This window comes from Zalophus californianus, chromosome 17, assembly GCF_009762305.2.
Source record: "Zalophus californianus isolate mZalCal1 chromosome 17, mZalCal1.pri.v2, whole genome shotgun sequence".
NCBI classification, from domain to species: Eukaryota; Metazoa; Chordata; class Mammalia; order Carnivora; family Otariidae; genus Zalophus; species Zalophus californianus.
Window position 1 is genome coordinate 18062063 of NC_045611.1, and position 21058 is coordinate 18083120.

The 21058-nt window shown below is 49.8% G+C and overlaps 2 protein-coding genes across 4 annotated transcripts; both read left to right on the forward strand.

Annotated features, from left to right (window-relative positions):
- Positions 1 to 370: 370 nt before the first annotated feature.
- On the forward strand, positions 371 to 6500 carry LOC113936155 (dipeptidase 2-like). Of its 3 annotated transcripts, none has more exons than XM_027619158.1 (11): positions 371 to 661; positions 1630 to 1872; positions 2206 to 2332; positions 2614 to 2743; positions 2827 to 2968; positions 3258 to 3327; positions 3450 to 3626; positions 3972 to 4056; positions 4680 to 4755; positions 5641 to 5776; positions 5870 to 6500. In XM_027619158.1, the coding sequence occupies exons 2-11, from the start codon at positions 1631 to 1633 to the stop codon at positions 6125 to 6127; spliced, it is 1443 nt and encodes a 480-aa protein (XP_027474959.1). In that variant the 5' UTR covers positions 371 to 661; position 1630; the 3' UTR covers positions 6128 to 6500. The 3 variants fall into 3 exon arrangements, with proteins under 3 accessions (XP_027474959.1, XP_027474960.1, XP_027474962.1); XM_027619159.1 differs by having other exon boundaries at positions 546 to 661; positions 1513 to 1872; XM_027619161.1 differs by lacking the exons at positions 371 to 661; positions 2206 to 2332 and having other exon boundaries at positions 1741 to 1872.
- Positions 6501 to 12106: 5606 nt separating this feature from the next.
- On the forward strand, positions 12107 to 16396 carry LOC113936179 (dipeptidase 3-like). Its single transcript, XM_027619224.2, has 10 exons — positions 12107 to 12505; positions 12860 to 12986; positions 13476 to 13605; positions 13694 to 13835; positions 14073 to 14142; positions 14265 to 14441; positions 14738 to 14822; positions 15305 to 15380; positions 15847 to 15982; positions 16065 to 16396. The coding sequence occupies exons 1-10, from the start codon at positions 12267 to 12269 to the stop codon at positions 16305 to 16307; spliced, it is 1425 nt and encodes a 474-aa protein (XP_027475025.2). The 5' UTR covers positions 12107 to 12266; the 3' UTR covers positions 16308 to 16396.
- The last annotated feature ends 4662 nt before the right edge of the window (positions 16397 to 21058 follow it).

The window sequence follows — 21058 nt, forward strand, 5'->3', positions numbered from 1 at the left end:
GGGCTCCCCAGCTACCCAGGGCAAGGACATACCCTAGGGGATGCACACTCTGCAGTGGGGCTGCCCAGACAACCCTCCAGTTGCAGTAGTCAGAGAGCAGACCCACCTCAAGCACAGTGCCACTGGTTTGCCCTTCACCCCTGCCTGCCTGCACCCGAGCACCAGCATATGCACAATCACTCAGATATACCCAAGCTGGCAGAGTTTTGGTCATTTCCTTTCTAGGGTGGTTTCTAAGGTCTCCAGTCTTCAGACTTGGTCACCACTCCTGCACTGGTCACTCCTGTCACCTGGTCCCAAAGGTCAAGCAGCTCCATAGGGTACCAAGGTTCACAGTAGAACCTTGAGAGGCTGGGAGGAAGGAGTTTGAGCAGAGACCTTGAAGCGTCTCAATGGCGGAACTTCGGGGAAAAGATGCATTCTGCTGTGTGCGTGTGTGTAAGGAGGTGGTTCTTGGAGGAGGCAACTAGGGTGAAGGCCTGAGGCTAGGAATGAGGGTGGGGCCTTCAGAGGAAGAACACAATTCAGCCTAGAGTTTTCTGGGAGAGCTAGAGCTAGAGCCACAGGAGATAAAAGATAACGCGGATCAGAACCCAGATGCCAGGTCTTTCCTTAGGAGCCACACTTCTGACTTCAGTGAAGACAGGGCTTCCACACTGAGGTAGGTGGGATCCTGATCAACAGCTCAGCCAGCAGTTCTGGGAGGAATGTTGCTGGGATGGGGGGGCGTACTCTGCTGCCCTAAAAATGACTTAATTTCCTTCCACTCAAACAGCTTACTGAGTTCCTGCTCTGTTCAGTAAGCCACCCCTGACCCTCCCCAGAAGGTTTGCTCAGTTCACATTCCAAAAATCCCTCCATTCAGACCCAGGGAGGTGTAGCATCTGCTGAGGAGGGAGCTCTTTCCTGAGACTTACGGGAAGACTAGGGGAGGGGCGCCCCTGACAGTTCCCAGTTCAGGCTTGAGTCCCCCAGGGGATGGACAAGTAGGCAAGGAAGTAAGGTAGGGGAGAGAGAGGTCAGGGGCAAAGGACCTTTTCCTGAATGCAAAGTCCACAAGCTTAACCCCTCATTTCCAGAAACTCTCAGCTCCCCACCCCACCCTCACTGTGGCTCAGCCCAGGAATCCGAGAGCTCAGAGTACTGTGGCCAGAGACATTTGCACGTAGCCCTCAGGGTGGCTGGTGCAGGATGCAGGCAAACTGGGGACGTGATGTGGTTGAGAGAGGCCTCACCGCCGAGGGCTACTCTCTGGGAGGAGCACCCCAAGCCTTCTGTCTTGCAGAGCAAGGTTAGAGGCAGCAGCAGAGCAACCTGGGTCAGTCCCTTGGAGCACTGGGGGTGAGGAGAGAGGCAACAGGAGAGAGAGCCCGCCCAGAGGGTGGTGTCCTGCAGGCGGGAGGCTGGAGGCTGGGGGCGGGGACGGGGGACGGGGGGCGGGGGGAGGAGGAGCGTGTGCCTCGGCGGAGAGCCGGGGTCCAGGGTCCTGCGAGTCCGGTCTTCCCTTGCCAGACCGCGCCGCCGCGTGGTCCGAGTCGACGCTCCAAACTTTATCGTCGCCCTCCGCCCCTCGCCACCCGTCTCGGGCTCCCGACACCGGCCCCTGCCTGCCTGTCCTGCCCTGCGCAGCATGCAGCCCCTAGGCCTCGAGGGTACCCCCGCCATCCGCCGGCGACCTCTGCTGCGTCTCCTGCTCCTGCTGTCTCTGCTGCTGCCGCGGCCGATAACCCGCGCCCAGACCGCACCGGGAACCCCCAGCTCCCGAACCCCGCCGGCCACCCCCAGCTCCCGGACCCCGCCGGCCACCTCCAGCGCCCCAAGTCTGCGGGAGCGCGTGCGAGCCCTGATGCGGGACTTCCCTCTTGTGGACGGGTGCGTAGGTGCGGTGTGGGGGCGCGTGGAGACTGAGCCCACCCCAAAGGGGGGAAGGAGTTCTCAGCGTGCAGGGCTAGTGAGGAAGCTCCCTCATACCACCCCTGGATGCACTCTCCCATCATCCATGGGCGCCTTTTCCCTTCCTCTGTCACTGCGCCCCTGCTGGGAACCCCCCAGCCTAGTGCTCAAGGGGTCCTAGTATAGTCTGTGTGACAGTGTGGTGGGGGGGGGCATCCCCCCACCAACGTTGGCTCATGTCCTGCTTGATCCCGAGGCTTAAGGAGCCCACCCATTTGCCCCTGACCGGATCTTGCCTTGCCCACCCTCCAGCCACAACGACATGCCGGTTGTGCTGAGGCAATTTTACCGCAACGGGTTACAGGATGTCAATCTGCGCAATTTCAGCCGTGGCCAGACCAGCCTGGACAGGCTTAGAGACGGTCTCGTGGGCGCCCAGGTACCACACTGACGCATAGCATGGCTGAGAGGGAGTGTGGGGGCCCCAGAGACCACAGGTTAATCACATGAGAACTCAGTTACCTTACGGCCCCCCAAAATGCTACAACATGATGCTGGGGGCTGCAGGGGTCACAGTGAACTAGTCTGGTGGGCATCCAAGTACTACAGAATAAGCACTGCATTACAAGTGACCATTTTTGCTGTGTGGGCTGTGAAGGCGAGAAGCCCACGGAGCTCCAAAGCAACCCCTGCCCAAGCCAACCCATGACCTTCCCTCAGTTCTGGTCAGCCTACGTCCCATGCCAGACCCAGGAACGGGATGCCCTGCGCCTCACCTTGGAGCAAATTGACCTCATCCGCCGCATGTGTGCCTCCTATTCTGAGTTGGAGCTTGTGACTTCAGTTAAAGGTAGGCAGACAAGTGGGGGTTGTTAGGGACTTGTTTGAATACTCCAGCCTCTGAAAGTGATCACCTGACCTACCTGCCCCCAGCTCTGAACAACACCCAGAAGTTAGCTTGCCTCATTGGTGTGGAGGGTGGCCACTCGCTGGATAGTAGCCTTTCCATCTTGCGTACCTTCTATGTGCTGGGTGTGCGCTACCTGACACTCACTCACACCTGCAACACACCCTGGTGAGCATAGTGCAAATGGTATGTGCCCTCTGATGCAGGCATCTGCCCAAGATCATACTGGGGCTCAGACCAAGCTTTACCCCTGGGATCTGTCACTGACCCTGGAGTGGGGAGGGGAGCAGGGGTTCCCAGAGCAAGACTGGATTCCCAGCAGGGACTGCCTCCTGCCAGGCACAGCCCAGCTTGGGTCTCTGCTCTTGCTCCAGGGGGGTGCTGGTATAGAGGATTCAGTAGGCTCTTGTAGCCAAGTCATGGCCACCATTCAGACTGCCTCCTGGTCATCCTGCAGGGCAGAGAGCTCAGCTAAGGGCATCCATTCCTTCTACAGCAATGTCAGTGGGCTGACCAGCTTTGGTGAGGTGAGGACCCTAGTTCCCTACCCTGCCCCCCATGAATGTGCATGTCCCACCAGTTAGTTCCCTACAGAAAAATGCATGGGCATGTGCACCCCTGATGCCCTTTCCCCAACCTGTCTCTGCAGAAGGTGGTGGTGGAAATGAACCGCTTGGGCATGATGGTAGATTTGTCGCATGTCTCAGACACTGTGGCTCGGCGAGCCTTGGAAGTGTCACAGGCACCTGTGATCTTTTCCCACTCGGCTGCCCGAGGTGTGTGCAAGAATGCCAGGAACGTTCCTGATGATATCCTACAGCTTCTGGTGAGACTGCCCTGGCCCTCAAACCTAAAGCTAGAGGTTTAAAGCAGGAGCCCTTGAACCTAAGCCCGTGTTCCCTCATCTTCCTCAAACCCTAGACTGAACATCTGCCCCACAAACCCACAGTCCACAGCTCCTGAATTCTTGCTCAAGTGTGGGGGTTCTAAGTGGTAAATACTCCAAGACATTTCCATCCCAACAAGAGCTGAGACTCCTCCATTCACACAAACCTAGAGGTGTAGTCTCCTCTGAACTCAAAGCCAGAGCTGAACATCTTCCTTACCAGAGCCAAGGGGCAGGTAGTTGTTCTGGGGTCAAAGCTGAATGTCCATTTGTCCACCCCTGCAGAAGAAGAATGGAGGCATCGTGATGGTGTCTTTCTCAGTGGGGGTGCTGCAATGCAACCTGTTAGCCAATGTGTCCACTGTGGCAGGTAAGCCCCGCCTGGGCTCTCTGAATAACTCTGATTTGGACCTGAAGCCTTGGGGGGAGGGCCTCAGTACAGCCCCAGTGGTCTGACCCATTCTTGGCTGTAGACACAGCTCCTAAAAACTCAATGATGGATGGTATAAAGCACCTTGGTGCCATATGGAACTGAAGACACAGAGTTGGTAACTATGATACTCGTGGGTATAAGGGAGGCAGTCAGACATAGAGCCCAGGTGCCAACCATCTGTGCCTCTGCAGGGGCTCCCAGAGCTCCCTGCCCCTGCCTCTGACCAAGGGACTGGGCAACCCCTTAAGTCTCTGTGGTCTTTGTCAGTTGTATTCTTTGTCTCTTGCTCATCCTCCACACCCATGGAAAGGAGCCCCCATGGTTCTCAAGGAGAATGGAGGCAGGGTGATCTTGGATGAGAAATGGCCCAAATGGGGTCCACTCCAAATCTAAATTCCAGTCTAGAGACAACTGGCATCAGCTTCCTCAAGTTAGTACACTGGGTGCCAGAAGGAACTGGCCTGCGTGGCCTACGGGCTGCAAGAAGGGGAATCAGCAGAGTGCAGTCCCCAGCTCCCCCTGCCCTGGAAGTCCCACACTGCTGACTCTCCATCCTCCAGATCACTTTGACTACATCAAGACAGTCATTGGATCCAGGTTCATTGGCATTGGCGGAGATTATGATGGGGCCAAACGGTAAGCGCTTCTCTATGGCTTGTCTGGGGTTGGCTGTGCCACAGTAGGGCCTTGACAGTCACCATGCCCACCACACCGTGATCCTTATAGCCTTTAGGCCCACCTCGCATCTCTCCACACCCAGAGTCTGTTTCCTGGGCCCTTCTGTTTGTCTGTGACCCCTTGACTTCACTCTAGGTCATCATCATCATCTGCCCAGCAGGTGCACCCACCCTTAGTGCCAGCAGATCTATTGCTTCTTTTTTTAAGTTTTATTTATTTAACTAATCTTTACACCCAATGTGGGGCTTCAACTCACAATACCGAGATCAAGAGTCACATGCTCTTCCGACCAAGCCAGCCAGGGTGCCCCTGACCCACTGCTTCTGAGCAGACTCTTAAGCAAGGTCTGGTGTGAACTCACCCTTTCCTCTGCCTGCAGCTGGGTCTGTGCCTACAGGAGGTCAACTCAGTTCTTAAAAAGCTTTTCTTCTTTTTATAAATGGAGGGAAACTTTGTATTCAGTGAAACGCATAGATCTTTTTTTTTTTAAATAGGCTCCATGCCCAGTGTGGAGCCCAAAATGGGGCTTGAACTCATGACCCTAAGATTAAGACCTGAGCTGAGATCAAGAGTGGGATGCTTAACTGACTGACCCACCAAGGCGTCCCAGCATAGACCTTAACAGTACAGTTCAATGGGTTTTTATGAATATTCAAAGTGGTTAAGAGCTTCCTTTTGCAGGATAAAGAGCAGGTATGAATCACTTACCCTCTCCAAGTCTCCCTTTCCCATATCTGACCAGAGCTGGGGTTCAGTAGACCTGGATACATGGGGCTGTGGTTCTGAGTCATGAACAGGGAACAGGGCTGAGGTTCCACAGCTGGCTGGCTCGCGGCCACACAGGTTCCCTCAGGGGCTGGAGGACGTGTCCACGTACCCGGTTCTGATAGAGGAGTTGCTGAGTCGTGGTTGGAGTGAGGAAGAGCTCCAGGGTGTCCTTCGCGGAAACCTGCTGCGGGTCTTCGGACAAGTGGAACAGGTATGCTGGGCTGGGCAAAAGAGTAGCACATGGGCCTGAGCAAGTGTGTTGGAGTTGCTTTGGGAGCTGCTGAGCCCTGACTGCTACTTCCAGGTACGGGAGGCAAGCAAGGGGCAAAGCCCCCTGGAGGATGAGTTCCCGGATGAGCAGCTGGGCAGTTCTTGCCGCTCTGTTCTCTCACGTCTGCATCAGACACAGTACCTGGCTCCAGACCAGAAACTAACTGAGACTTCAGCGCATTGGACACCTAAGTGGTCACCTAAACAATCATTGTCAAAATCTCCCCCCAACATGGCTCCAGGCCTCACAGTTATTGCTGCCTGTTTAGTCCTCATTCTGTGGTTCTGGTGACCCAGTTCATCCTACCAGATGTTACTATGGCAGCCGCAGACACCCCACAATGTTCCCCCATCATTCAGGCACAAATGACATGGAACCAGGCATGAGTGTCCTTTTCTGTGGAGGGGTCTGGTGGCACAGGCTCCCCATTCTGGTGGTTGGTAGGGGACCCTGCAGTTCAGCCACCAGTTACTCAAGTAAGACCTGAGTCTCACTAGCAGGACGGGAGAAGACCCTGATGGTTGGGCTCAGCACTGGAAGAAGACAGTGGATCAGGGTGCCTGGGTGGCTCCATCGTTAAGCATCTGCCTTTGGCTCAGGTCGTGATCCCAGGGTCCTGGGATCGAACCCTGTGTTGGGCTCCCTGCTCAGTGGGGAGCCTGCTTCTCCCTCTCCCACTCCCCCTGCTTGTGTTCCCTCTCTCGCTCTGTCTCTGTCAAATAAATAAATAAAATCTTAAAAAAAAAAAAAAAAGAAGAAGAAGACAGTGGGTAGCTCCAGCTGTGGGAGAGTGGATCTTCTGGGTTCCCTCTCAATAGCTCACCTCAGTCCACATCCTGACACACTGGGGATCTGAAGGGAACTCTGGTTCAGATTCCCAAGAAGGGAACCTGCCCGGATCATAAATGATCTTTGTTCCTATTTGGACAGAGCCCAGAATGCCAGGCTACATGATGAGCCATGGGCCTCCAATGACTGAACTTCCCTGGATGTGGACCCACCCCCTCCCTTGCCCCTCAGGGACTTCCTCTCTGAGAGGCACAAACTACTTAGAAACTCATACTGTCTTATCTCCAGGCCAGTAATGGTAATAGCGACTGCATTAATAATAGCCAAAATTAAGAGTTAATGCTAATAATGACAGCTAATAATAATAAATAACATATGATAATAGATAATGGGTTATAAAAATAATAGTTAATACTAATAGTCTATGCATACCCCGTGACTGAGTAATTTCACCCCAGGTATATATCCAACAGGAATGCATACACAGGTTTTCCAAAAGGCATATGAAATAACATTTAAAGCAGCACCCTTCATAATAACCCCAAAGTGTGTAGTTCAAAGACTGGGTGGCTCAGTCAGTTGAGCGTCTGACTCTTGATTTTGTCTCAGGTCATGATCTTGGGGTCGTGAGATAGAGCTGGGGGTCAGGCTCAGCACTGGATGTGGAGCCTGCTTGAGACCTGCTTGAGATTCTCCCTCTCCCTCTGCACCCACCCCCCACCCCCCACTCGCATGCACACACTTCTCTCTCTAAAAAAAAAAAAAAAATTAAAATCACATTAATTTGAGGAACAACTGACAACTGAATTTTACTGGAAATAATGGAAATCCATACACACTGGAATATATTTAGTCTGATGAATGAAAGTAACTACCAGTGTTCCATTCTGTGCACAGTGAAAATATTCTTCAAAAATGAAGGAAAAGTAATACATTTCCAGGCCAACACAAGCAGACTGAGAAAGTGAAAATACACAAATCACCTAATGAAAATACCAATTATTATGGGAAAAGTGCATATTGAATAGAAATTAAGGATATCAGAGATGCCTGAATTTCACATTTGAAGTGAAGGTATGAAAATTTAAACAAAGTGTCTTCAGATTTTGAATTTTTAACTGGAGAAAAGTTATGTTCTGTGAATACATATGATTTGTCAAAAACAGCCATTGATTTGACTGTTACATATTCTGAAATTTTAAGTCTGTAGAAATTCCATCTAAAATAGTTAAGAGGGGCGCCTAGCTGGCTCAGTTGCTGGAGCATGTGACCCTTGATCTAGGGGCTGTAGGTCTGAGTCCCGCTTTGGGTGTAGATATTACTTAAAAATAAAATCTTAAAAAATAAAATATTTTTAAGAAACACAACAATAATACTTAGCATTGTATTTGGATTTTTAAAAATCAATTTTAAAAATTGATTAACGATTTTTGTTAGTGGAATTTTATGCAAATTTGGACATGGCCTTGAAAAAAATTTTAACTATACCAGTCACGATGGCATCCTATAAAAGAAGTTTCATAAGCTGCAGTTATTTAAAAATTATTTAAGATTCTCACTTGGTAAAGAGAAATTGACATTCAATCTCTCAATAGAAAATGAGCTAAGCAAAGAAGTAGATTTTGAAAATATTATTTATGAGATGTTAATTGTCACTATAAGGGAAATGCAAATGAAAACCACAATGAGGTATCGCCTCACATCTGTCAGAATGGCTGAAACCAACAACACAAGAAACAACACATGTTGGCAAGGATGTGAGAAAAAGGAACACTTGTACACTGTTGGTAGGAATGCAAGCTTGTACAGCCACTGTGGAAAATAGGATGGAGGTTCCTCAAAAAGTTAAAAATAGAACTATCATACAGAGCCAGCAACGGCACTACTGGGTTATTTACTCAAAGAATACAAAAACACTAATTCAGGGTGCCTGGGTGGCTCAGTTGGTTGAGCGACTGCCTTCCGCTCAGGTCATGATCCTAGAGTCCCTGGATGGAGTCCCGCATCGGGCTCCCTGCTCAGCAGGGAGTCTGCTTCTCCCTCGGACCTTCTTCCCTCTCATGCTCTCTCTCTACCATTCTCTCTCTCTCAATAAATAAAAATCTTAAAAAAAAAAGAACTTTGAAAACCTCATTAAAAAAAAAACACTAATTCAAAGGGATACAAGCACCCCCATGTTTATAGCAGCATTATTTATAAGAGCCAAATTATGCAAGCAGGCCAAGTGTCCATCGAGGGATGAATGGATAAAGAAGATGAGATATATTTATATACAATGGAATTAATCAGCTATAAAAAAAGAATGAAATCTTGCCATTTGCAATGACATGGATGGAGCTAGAGAGTATAATGCTAAGCAAAATAAGTCAGTCAGAGAAAGACAAATACCATATGATTTCACCTGTGTGGAATTTAAGAAAAAAAACAAAGGGAAAAAAGAGAGAGACAAATCAAGAAACAGACTCAACAATAGAAAACAAACTGATGGTTATCAGAGTGGAGGTGGGTCGGGGGATGGGGAAAACAGGTGATGGGGATTAAGCAGTGCACTTGTCGTGATAAGCACCGGGCAATGTATGGAATTGCTGAAACTAATATAATATTGTGCACTTGAGACATATAATACTGTATGTTAACTAACTAGAATTAAAATGAAAACTTAAAAAGCCAAAAAAAAGAAGAAAGAAAATTTTATTCATGAGTTTGCCTCCATTAAAGCCAGTTAAGTAAAATTATAATAAATTCTGGTTTGGGTATGAGTAAAATAATGTTGTGAGTTAATACACCTACTTTTCAGTTTTTAAATATTTTCAACTATTTTAGTGTTCTAGAAAAGTTCATCATTAAAAATACATTAAAAACCTATATAGGAACACACACACATTTTCCTTTTGCCTCAGGCTCCAAACTGGCTGTGCTCTGCAGTGTTTTACTCAGAAAGTTCTAATAGTGCTTTCTGTTCACTTTACCTACTCTCTCCTTTCTTGACTCCTTTGGGTGGATTGAGTAGCACTCTAAGGTGGCCTTAATCCCTTTACAGATCCTTCCAAGAGGAGCTGATCCAGCTCAGGGTCCATCTAGGAAAAAATGGGAAGAGGTGGTAGAAGATAGAAGCTTATGGGAGGGCCCTGTGTTGCTGGGGAGCAGACCTCTTGAGGAGAGGACCTTGCTCAGCGGTGCAGGTGTTCTAAACACCAGTGGCAAGGCTGCTCTGTGACAGCCAGAAGTTGGAGACTGCAGCCAACTGTCACTGCTGGAACAGAAAAAAACTGCCTTTCAGTTTCCTCTGTAGTCCCTATTGGCAGAATGCCAGGAAGCCAGCTAGGGGTCTAGGAAATATGGTTTTAAGAGTTTGAGCCCCAGCTTCACAGAGCAGAAAGCAGAAGACTGCATTTGGAGTTGAGAGACAATTGCTTAATAACCAGAGTTTCTGCAGGCCTGGGGTAGGTTCACTCGTTCTTTCTCCTAGGTGCATTCTTTTTTGTGTTCTAACTCAAAACAAAGTGTTCATCAGGGTCCTCCTTACTTTGGTGGACCCTGGATGCTAATCTCTGTCTCTTTAGACCAACAATACCCCTTGTGGAAGAGACAGCCCAAAAGTTGGGCTCATCTCTGGGTTTCCATCCTGGCTGGATCCTCATAAGTAATTTTTTTTTAATATCTTATTTAACTCTCTGATGTCTTCAGGAAGATCCTTTTTATATTTTGCCCAACTTTTCCAGTTGTTATCAGGAAGAGTGTAACTCTGATTTACTTAGTAAACCAAAACCAGACATTTGAAATGGTGTTTATGTATTAATTTGATGACATTAAAAATTAATTATAAACATCATGCCCTCTCCTTTCACCTAAGACTATTATAAGAAATAGCTGTATGTACAATACTTCAGAACTTTTTAAAATATATTTATTTGTTTATGAGAGAGTTAGCAGAGTGGGAGGGACAGGAAGAGGGAGAATCTCAAGCAGACTCCTCACTGAGTGTGGAGCCCGACATGGGGCTCAGTCTCACAACCCTGAGATCATGACCTGAGCTGAAACCAAGAGTCAGACGCTTAACGGACTGAGCCACCCAGGTGCCCCAATACTTCTGAACTTTTGATAAACTATTAGCAAATTCATCATTCATTATGTCATTTATGTCACTTAAATGAAAACCTCCCATGGCAAGACAGCTCAGTATATGAGAGACCAGCACAAATATTCTGTCTCTCCCTCTGTCTCTCTGTCTCTCTGTCTCACACCTGAGAGAGACAAGCTGGAGGCAGCAGGGTCAGACTTAGTCCTTAACCCCTAGGCATGAGTAGGGAGCAGTGATGAACAGGAGGCAGTGGGGACCAGAGTTAAAGGCCCTTCTCTGGTGCACCGAAGGGGAGGCCCAATTATCAGGGAGCTCAGATGGGAGAATAGGTGACAGGCCCAGACTCAGAGGGGGGCGATTCAGATTTTAGTCTGTGCTATAGGCCCCTCTCAGCCTCATAGGACCTGGTGCAGGCCCAGGGAGCCCAGATGCCACCCAAATGCAGTTCTGAGATCAGTTCCCACTGTATCAGGGCTTTTTCTGCAGAAATAATGAATTACACTGTCCAGGCCTCTGGCCATCCTGGAAACCACTTGTCTTGAAGGAGGATTTCTTCCCACATGAAATCATGTGTCAGACCAAGCCCCCTCGTACTCTTACCTGCAAGAACTCTTGTCCCACTATTCTATGCCTTCAAGGACCTTCCAGCTCCTTCCTTACAGATGGAGGTCCTGTCCCAACCAGACCTTTGCCTGGGCTACTGCCCAACCTGGGATGCCCTCTCCACCCCCTGCCAATCCAGACCCCCTCTTTTCAAGGCTCAGCTGCTGTGGTACCTCCACTAATCTCTTATCAAACTGGCCAGCCTTCACCAACACCACCCACGACACCCCTCAGCCAGGATGACCCTATTACAGAAAAAGATGTGACATAAATTGACCAGGGAGTGGGTAACCCCCTTTCCAAGATGGCTACTAGTAACTAATGTTTAGTATCTAGAGTCTCTTTTTTTGTGCACATATACCATATTACAGAAGCAAATTTCAATACTAGATACTAAAACAAAATGGTTTCCCATAATATTATTCTCAAATTTCATTTTTATGAAAAATAAATAAAATCCTTTTTCTCTCAGTCAAACATCCAATTCACCCTTTTTCACGGAATGTTTGACCTATTGCAGCTGGGGCACCTTCTTGCAACTAAAACCCCAGGTGGACCTGCAACCTGTCTGGCTAGGGGTGAGAATGGGAAGACTCCTGGCCTCCTCCGCCCTCCCCGCCATCCGTCCGTGGCTCCCATGAGCCGGGAAGGCAGTAGGTGCAGGGGCAGACGCAGGAGCGGAGGGCGCGCGCTGCAGAGGCTGGTCGGGCCCACTGGGGCGCCCTCCTAGTTGGGGGCGGAGGTCTGTGTCGCCCCCTGCGGCCACGCTGCGCGGCGGCGTTGCGGATCCCCGCTCGGCGGTGGAAGCCTTCTGACTCCAGCCTCCTCCTCACGAGGCCGCGCCGCTGGGTCACCTTCATCGACGGTCGGTCAGGACCCCATCGTCGCCCTCTGCCCGTCGCCGCCCCTCCTCTCGAGACCGGCCCCTGCCCGCCCGTCTGTCCAACCCTGAGCAGCATGCGGCCCCTGGGCCTCGAGGGTACCCCCACGCTCCGCTGGCGACCTCTGCTGCGTCTCCTGCTCCTGCTGTCTCTGCTGCAGTGGCGGGTACCCCGCGCCCAGACCACGCCCGGAACCCCCAGAGCCCAGACCACACCCGGAGCCCCCAGCTCCCGGACCCCGCCGGCCACCTCCAGCACTCCGAGTCTGCGGGAGCGCGCGCAGGCCCTGATGCGGGACTTCCCTCTAGTGGACGGGTGCGTAGGTGCGGTGTGGGGGCGCTTGGAGACTGAGCCCACCCCAAAGGGGGGAAGGAGTTCTCAGCGTGCAGGGCTAGTGAGGAAGCCCCCTCATACCACCCCCTGTATGCACTCTCTCCTCCATCACCCAAGCCCCCTCACCCCATTTCTGCTCCCCGGCCCCTCCCCCGCCCCCCCTCCCGTCCTGGTGTATACCGTCCCCCCTCCAAAAGCTGCACCTCAGGAGTTTTTCCATGTTGTCGGTGTGACACGGGGAGGTGGACCAGAAGAGGACAGGCTCAGGTATGTGGACATGCCCTGCCTGACCTGGAGGTCATATCCCCAACTCTAACCTTGTCTTGATGCCCCCAGCCACAACCATTTGCCCCAGCTCCTGAGACAGCTTTTCCAGAACAGGCTACAAGATGTTAACCTGCGACATTTCAATCGTGGCCAGACCAGCTTGGACAAGCTTAAGGATGGCCTCGTGGGTGCCCAGGTACCACAGGGATACACAGGGTGCCACAGCATGGCTGCTGGGAAATGTTGGGACCACAGAAACCTGGATAGGCAGGCCTCTGGGTGATTAGAATCATAGGACACACAGTGTGTCATCATGTGGCTGCCGGGAATGTGGGGGCACTGGAGGCCAAGAAAGGCCAGCCACATGGGTACCCAGGTTCTGTGGAGACACACAGAAAGTGACCCGAAAATCTCTGGTGAGTGTGGGGGCGGCTAGAGCCAAAAGCACATAGTGGATTGGCCTTGGGGCATTCACACAGCACATGGACAAACAGCAGACAATGCTGTTTCACAGTCTGACTGCTGGCAACAAGCTTCACAGTCATCATGATACCATAGGGTCATGCAGTATTTCATTCTGGGCCACTGACCCAAATGAGTGGCTTGGGGGCTGAGGAGGAATGGCAGGCCAGGGACATTGGAGACCACCCTAATCTCATTCCGGACCCCCGGGGCCTACCTCTAGTTCTGGTCAGCCTATGCCCCCTGCCAGACCCAGGACCAGGATGCCCTGCGCCTCACCCTGGAGCAGATTGACCTCATTCATCGCATGTGCGCGTCCTACTCTGAACTGGAACTAGTGACCTCAGCCAAAGGTGTGCTGGCAAATGGGGTATAGTTAGGAGCTCACTCTGGTGGTTCTGGTCCTGGGCCCTGACCACTTGATGATCCATCCTCTTCCAGGTCTGAACAGCACTCAAAAGGTGGCCTGCCTCATTGGTGTGGAGGGCGGTCACTCACTGGACAGCAGCCTCTCTGTGCTGCGTGGTTTCTACCTGCTGGGAGTGCGCTACCTAACACTCACCTTCACCTGCAACACACCCTGGTGAGCACAGTGCCTGGCCAGGGTGAAATGGTAGACGGCATGGTGGGGCAACGGCCAAAGAGGTGAGGACAGAGGAGTCCACCCCAGCAGGTCCCTCACGCTCCCAGAAAGCAGCTGACCCAGGTCCTTACTCTGTTCCGGAGGTGGGACGGATGGACAGACAGACTGCGGAGCCCCCAGGCTCTGATGCCCATGATGTGGCCTTTGAGAAACTTCCCTCTTCTGGCTGTCCTGCAGGGCAGAAAGCTCCACCAAGTTTAAACACCACTTCTACACCAACGTCAGTGGGTTGACAAGCTTTGGTGAGGTGAGGACTCCTGTTCCATACCCTACCCCACCTGTTCCCTACAAACAGATAATGTGTACGTATGTGCGTCCTTGACATCTCCCCCACCTCAAAAATAAAATTTAAAAAAACTGTCTCTGCAGAAGGTGGTAGGGGAAATGAACCGCCTGGGCATGATGGTGGACTTGTCCTGTGCATCAGACACCTTGGTACGACGAGCCCTGAAGGTGTCAAAGGCTCCTGTGATCTTCTCCCACTCCGCCGCCAGGGCCGTGTGCAACAGTGTGCTGAATGTTCCCGATGACATCCTGCAACTTCTGGTGAGTAGCTACCTCAGCCCTCAAGCCCAGAGCTGGGTGTTCTTCATACAAACCTTCTAGACCTTGAACAGAGCTACTAGCCCAGGCCTCCCCCTTGGATGCAAAGCTGGGTAACCCTCCCCCATCTCTGAAAATCAAAGCCAAATCGGCTCCACTCGGACCCACAAACCCAGAGGTGAAGCCTCTTCCGCCCCTGAAGCTAGGACTGAGCACTGTCCTACCAGGGCCCCCAGGGCCCAGGGCAGGCCATCAGGCCAGAAGAGCCAAACTGTGTGTGCATTTGTTTATCCCTGTAGAAGAAGAATGGTGGCATTGTGATGGTGACGCTGTCCATGGGGGTGCTTCAGTGTAACCTGTTTGCTAACGTGTCCACCGTGGCAGGTGAGCCTCACTTGGACCTCTGCCCTTCTAGCTTGAGCCTGTGACCACAGGGGGCCCTCAGGACAGCTCTAACAGCTCAGCACGCCTGTTGGGCAATGGGCTGACCTCTGACAACCCAGGGAAGCAGACACAACTCTTACTGCCACCCAGGTCTGGGGCCACAGTCAGTGCTGGTGTGTTTGGGGGAAGCAACTGCCTCTGCCTCTGAAATTCTTTGCTCTCATGTCTCTGGACAGGACAGGCAGGCTCTCAAGGAACCCAGAGGCAGGGTGGCTCCTGGGCAGAAAAAAATTCTAAAGGTGCAGCTCTGAAGTCCACTGTTGAGCCTATGGCCACTTCAGAACTCACAACTGGCCAGGGGCTTCCTGAAGTCAGCTGCCATGGCGTGGAAAGCTGTGGGCAGGAGAATTGGCAGGGCTAAGCTTCCCCAGACCGGGGCTAACTCCAGCCTATGCTGCCCACTAGTAACCCCTACCCCCTAGATCACTTTGACCACATCAGAGCAGTCATTGGATCAGAGTTCATCGGGATTGGTGGAAATTATGATGGGTCTGGTCGGTGAGTGTTTCCCTGGGGTTTGTCTTGGGCAGGACAGCAGGGAGTCCTTTAGTCTCTGTTCCCATACCATGGTCCTCCCATCCTTCAGACCTTGCCTATAGGTTCCGGTTTTCCAGCTCCCCTGGATATCTCTCCACTCCAGGGCATGTTTCCTGGGCTCTCCCTGTCCCTCCTGTGGCCTGGTGGACCCACTCCCACTCCAGATCATCACATTCACTAAGTACCCTCCTCCTGCCAGCAGAGCTCATTTGCCTAGCACATGCTCCACTCCCAGCCCAGGAGCTCTGTTTTGGGCCAATCATCTGCTCAGGGCATAAATGCCGCAGAAGGAGTTCCCAAAGTGACATTCAGTAGCCTGGGGGACATGGCCTTCAATTTTGCAAATGTGATTGGGGCTGGTCGGACGTGGGCCCTAGACCAGGATCAGGGCTGAGGTTCCACAGCTGGCTGACTCACGGCCACACAGGTTCCCTCAGGGGCTGGAGGACGTGTCCACGTACCCGGTTCTGATAGAGGAGTTGCTGAGTCGTGGCTGGAGTGAGGACGAGCTCCAGGGTGTCCTTCGTGGAAACCTGCTGCGGGTCTTCAGACAGGTGGAACAGGTGTGCTGGGCTGGGCAAAAGGATGGTGCAGTGGTTTGAGTAGATGCAGGGGCTGCCACTGACTGCTGACTCCCGCCCCCAGGTGAGAGAGGAGAACAGTGGGCAGAGCCCTGTGGAGGATGAGTTTCCAGACAGGCAGGTGGTCAGGTCTTGCCACTCCCACCTCCTGTCTCAGCCTCAGAGTAAACACCTGGCCACACACCTGGAGGTGACCAAGTGGCCAACCCATCAGGTCCTCCAGAGACCCTCGAAAGCCTCCCCATACTTTGTTCTAGATCTCGTGGCTGCTGCCACATTCTCAATCCTCACCCTGTGTCTCTGGTGACCTGGCCAGTCCCCCTGAGGCCACTGTGGCAAAGTCTCACAAAGTGCCCCTCCTGGTCATCCAGACACAAGTATATGCTGAGAATAAACATTTTGGGTGTGGACCCTGGTGTGGAAGTCATTCCTTCTACCTGGGGCGCAGGGGAGTGGGGTCTGGTGGGCTCTTGGTTGGTGAGGGGTCTTGTAGGTCTAGCCCCAGGGGCTCAAGATGAGTGGCCTCCAGCTTTGTCTCTTTTGGGAAGCACTTACCATATTCTTATGCTAAAAGCCTGAGCCCACAGAAGAGCACAAAGGAATCTAGTTCTGTGTGGTGCCTATTCCATCATGGAATGTGACAATGGGTGGGTTCCCAGTCTCTGAAGGGTTCAAGTGTGTGTGTGTGTGTGTGTGTGTGTGTGTGTGTGTGTGTGTGTGTGTGTGTGTGTGTGTGTGTGTGAGATTTATTTATTTATTTTAAAGGGGAGGGGAGAGGGAGAGGGAGAGAGAATCCAAGCTGACTCCACACTGAGCACCTGAGCACCAAGCTGGAGCCAGACGTGTGGCTCCATCTCATGACCAGATCACAACCTGAGCCGAAACCAAGACTGGGCCACCCAGGAGCCCCGTTGTGTGTGTGTGTGTGTGTGTGTGTGTGTGTGTGTGTGTGTGTGTGTGTGTGTGTGTGTGTTTAAGAAGCTGAAGCTGATACCATTTATAAAATAGACAGTAACTTGTTTGGAAATGTCAACAGAGAAAATTTATAAAGATTTTCTATTTTTTCGGGGCGCCTGGGTGGCTCAGTTGGTTGAGTGACTGCCTTCGGCTCAGGTCATGGTCCTGGAGTCTCGGGATCGAGTCCCACATCGGGCTCCCTGCTCAGCAGGGGAGTCTGCTTCTCCCTCTGACCCTCTTCCCTCTCGTGCTCTCTATCTCTCATTCTCTCTCTCTCAAATAAATAAATAAAATCTTTAAAAAAAATAAAAAAAAAAGATTTTCTATTTTTTCAAATAAAGTCCTCACTTGTTGTTAAACTGATTTTTTAGTGGAGGGGGAAACATAACATCTTAAAAAGAAAAGGAAACTAGCACCATTTGCTTGGCTTACTACAGACCCTCCATCTTGGGCCACTCTTCGTCTCCTGATCCACTCAGGCCAGAGCCTGATCTAAGTTCCTTCCATGGGAACTTGAAATTGGGAGAAAGAGAAATTATATTCTCTGTGTATGTATATGTTATATACAGTGCCTATGTTATAAATCATGTCCATATATGTGTAGGTCTATTTTCGAATTCTATTCCATTTGTTTATCACGGTATCAATACCACAATGTCTTTTTTTTTTTTTAAGATTTCTTTATTTGAGAGAGCGAGAATGAGAGAGAGAGAGTACATGAGAGGGGAGAGGGTCAGAGGGAGAAGCAGGCTCCTCGCCAAGCAGGGAGCCCGATGCAGGACTCGATCCTGGGACTCCGGGATTATGACCTGAGCCAAAGGCAGTCGCTTAACTGTCTGAGCCACCCAGGCGCCCTCAATACCACAATGTCTTAATTTCACTAACTTTTAAACAAGTCTTGCTATCTGGTAGAATGAGTTCTGTCACTTTAAGGGTATTATTTCAGTCAGTGTTTGATCAGATAAGTAGATCCACTATGAACGACATAAAATAAGAGATTTATCATAGGGATTGGACTTCATGCATATATAAGAGCCAATGGAAAAATCTACGCAAGGCTGTTTGTTACCTGTGCATCTGGTGTTTGGTCTTAGTCTATACAGATAAGCCGGCCAGAAGTTAGGAGGGAGGTTGGATGTGAGGTGAAGGAGAACAAGGGCAAACTGGGACAACTGGATATTCATTTGGGGGGGGGTGGAGAATATTGATCCCTTAGCTCACACCATACAGAATGCAACATACAATATAAAATTAATTTGAATATGTTATTGATCCAAATGCAGAAGGCAAAAGAGTAAAACTCCTAGAAGATAATGTAGGAAAATACTTTGGTGACCTCAGCACAGGGACCCTGGACATCAAAAGCCTTAATGACAAGGAAAATATTGATAAATTGGATAACATTAAAATTAATAACTTACACTTGCCATAAGATACCATTAAAAAGAGTGAAAAAGCAAGCCACAAAGTAAGAGAAATTTTCAACATATATAATCGACAGAAGATTTATAACCAGAGACAGACAGCCCAATAAAAAAATGGGCAAGAGGGGCGCCTGGGTGGCTCAGTTGTTAAGCGTCTGCCTTTGGCTCAGGTCATGATCCCGGGGTCCTGGGATCGAGCCCCGCATCGGGCTCCCTGCTCAGCGGAGAGCCTGCTTCTCCCTCTCGCACTCCCCCTGCTTGTGTTCCCTCTCTCACTGTGTCTCTCTCTGTCAAATAAATAAATACACTCTTAAGAAAAAAATGGGCAAGATATTTGAATAGGAGCTTTATAAGAAAGGATATTCAAATGGCCAATGAGAATATGAAAAGGTAGTCAACCTTATTAGCCACTAAGGAAATGCAAAATAAAACTCATAGTGAAGACAACTAAAAATTTCAACAGGTGGACAGTACCAAGTGTTAGCAAGAATATGGAGAAACAAGCATACTTACACCCACTGGTGGCAGTATAAACTGACAAAAACTGCTTTGGAAGACAGTTTGAGAGTTTTTACTAAAGTTGAAGACCCATATATCTAAGGACAGTTACACACAACTTGCAAGAATCTCTCAAAGTCATGTTGAGTGAAAGTCAGGACAAAATAATATATCTCATATTATTCCATGTATATGAAGTACAAAAACAGGCAAAAGTGATCTATACTGTTACAGTCAGTTTGGGGGGAGGTAATTCCTGGAAGTGGGCATGAGGAAGGGCTTTTGGGTTTCTGGTAAAGTTCTATATTTTGATCCGGGTGCTGGTTGCATAGATGTATTTATTTTGTGAACATTCAGCATGCTACACATATGGTATGTGAATTTTTCTTTTTCTTTCTTTCTTTCTTTTTTTAAAGATTTTATTTATTTGTTTGCCAGAGAGAGAGGGAGAGAGAGCACAAGCAGGGGGAGCGGCAGGCAGAAAGAGAAGCAGGCTCCCCACTGAGCAAGGAGCCTGATGCGGGACTCAATCCCAGGACCCTGGGATCATGACTTGAGCCGAAGGCAGACATTTAAGGTGTCCTGGTATGTGAATTTTTCTGTATGGATATTTTTTGTCAACAAAAAGGTTTTTGGCGATGCCTGGCTGACTCAGTCAGAAGAGCACACAACTCTTGATCTCCAGGTCTTGAGTTCAAGCCCCATGTTCAGCATAGAGCCTACTTAAAAAGCAAAATAAAAACCAGAAAAGGCTAAACTTAATGTTCAGGGATGTATCCTCAGGTTGAGCCTTTAAATAGGAAAACAAGAAAGTGTTATCATCAAACTCAGATACTTAGAAAATGCCTGAGTTACACCACTTTATGTGTCAATTATATCACAATTAAAAAAAAAAACAAACAAACACTAGGGGTGCCTGAGTGGCTCAGTCGATTAAGCATCTGACTCAGATTTTCAGCTCAGGTCATGATCTCAGCGTCATGAGATCAAGCTCCTTAGGGTTCCGCACTCAGCAGGGAGTCTGCCTAGGATTCTCTGTCTCCCTTTCCCTCTGCCCCTCCCCTCTGCTCTCTTTCTCTCTCAAATAAGTAAAATCTTAAAAAAAAAAAAATTCTCTTGGGATGCCTGGGTGGCTCAGTTGGTTAAGCATCTGCCTTAGGCTCAGGTCATGATCCTGGGGCCCTGGGATCGAGTCCCACATTGGGCTCCTCGCTCAGCAGGGAGTCTGCTTCACCCTCTGCCTGCGACTCCCCCTGCTTGTGCTCTCTCTCTTTTTCTCTCTGACAAATAAATGAATAAAATCTTTAAGAAAACAAAGGGTCGCCTGGGTGGCTCAGTGGGTTAAGTGCCTTCCTTCAGCTTAGGTCATGATCTCCGGATCCTGGGATCGAGCCCCACATTGGGCTTCCTGCTCAGCGGGGAGTCTGCTTCTCTCTCTCTCTCTCTCTCTCTCTCTCTCTCTCCCTGCCTCTCCCTCTGCCCCTCCCCACTGCTCCTTCTCTCTCTCTCTCAAATAAATAAATAAAATCTTAGGAAAAATAAAAAGATTACCTCCTCCCCCACCCCCCGTTCACACATGCACACGTGCTATTTCCCTAAAATAAATAAATAAAATCTTAAAAAATAATAAAATAAAGATCTCATTTTTAAGTAATCTCTACACCCAACACGGGGCTTGAACTCCTGACCCTGAGATCGAGAGTCACATGCTCCACTGACTGAGCCAGCCAAGTGGCCCTCATTTTAACCATTTTTAAGTGTACAAATCAGTGACATTAATTACACTCACAAATGTATAAACATCACTGGTATTTCCAAAACTTTTTCATTATCCCAAACAAGAACTCTAATCATTAAGCAATAACTTCCCATTTCCCTTCGCTTCAGCCCCTGGGAACATCTATTCTTTTTCCAGTCTCTATGAGTTTATCTACTCTAGCTGACTTCTGTGAGTGGAATCATACATCTGTCCTTTTGCATCCATCTTATTTCATTGAACCAAATGTCTTCAAGGTTCATCTACATTGTAGCATATATCAGACTTCATTCCTTTTTTATGGCTGAAAAATATTCCCTTGCATGGGCAGATCACAGTTTGTTATCCACACATCTGTCGATGAAAACTAAGGTTGCTTCCACCTTTCAGCTGTGCAGTGAACAATGGCATACAGGCATCTGT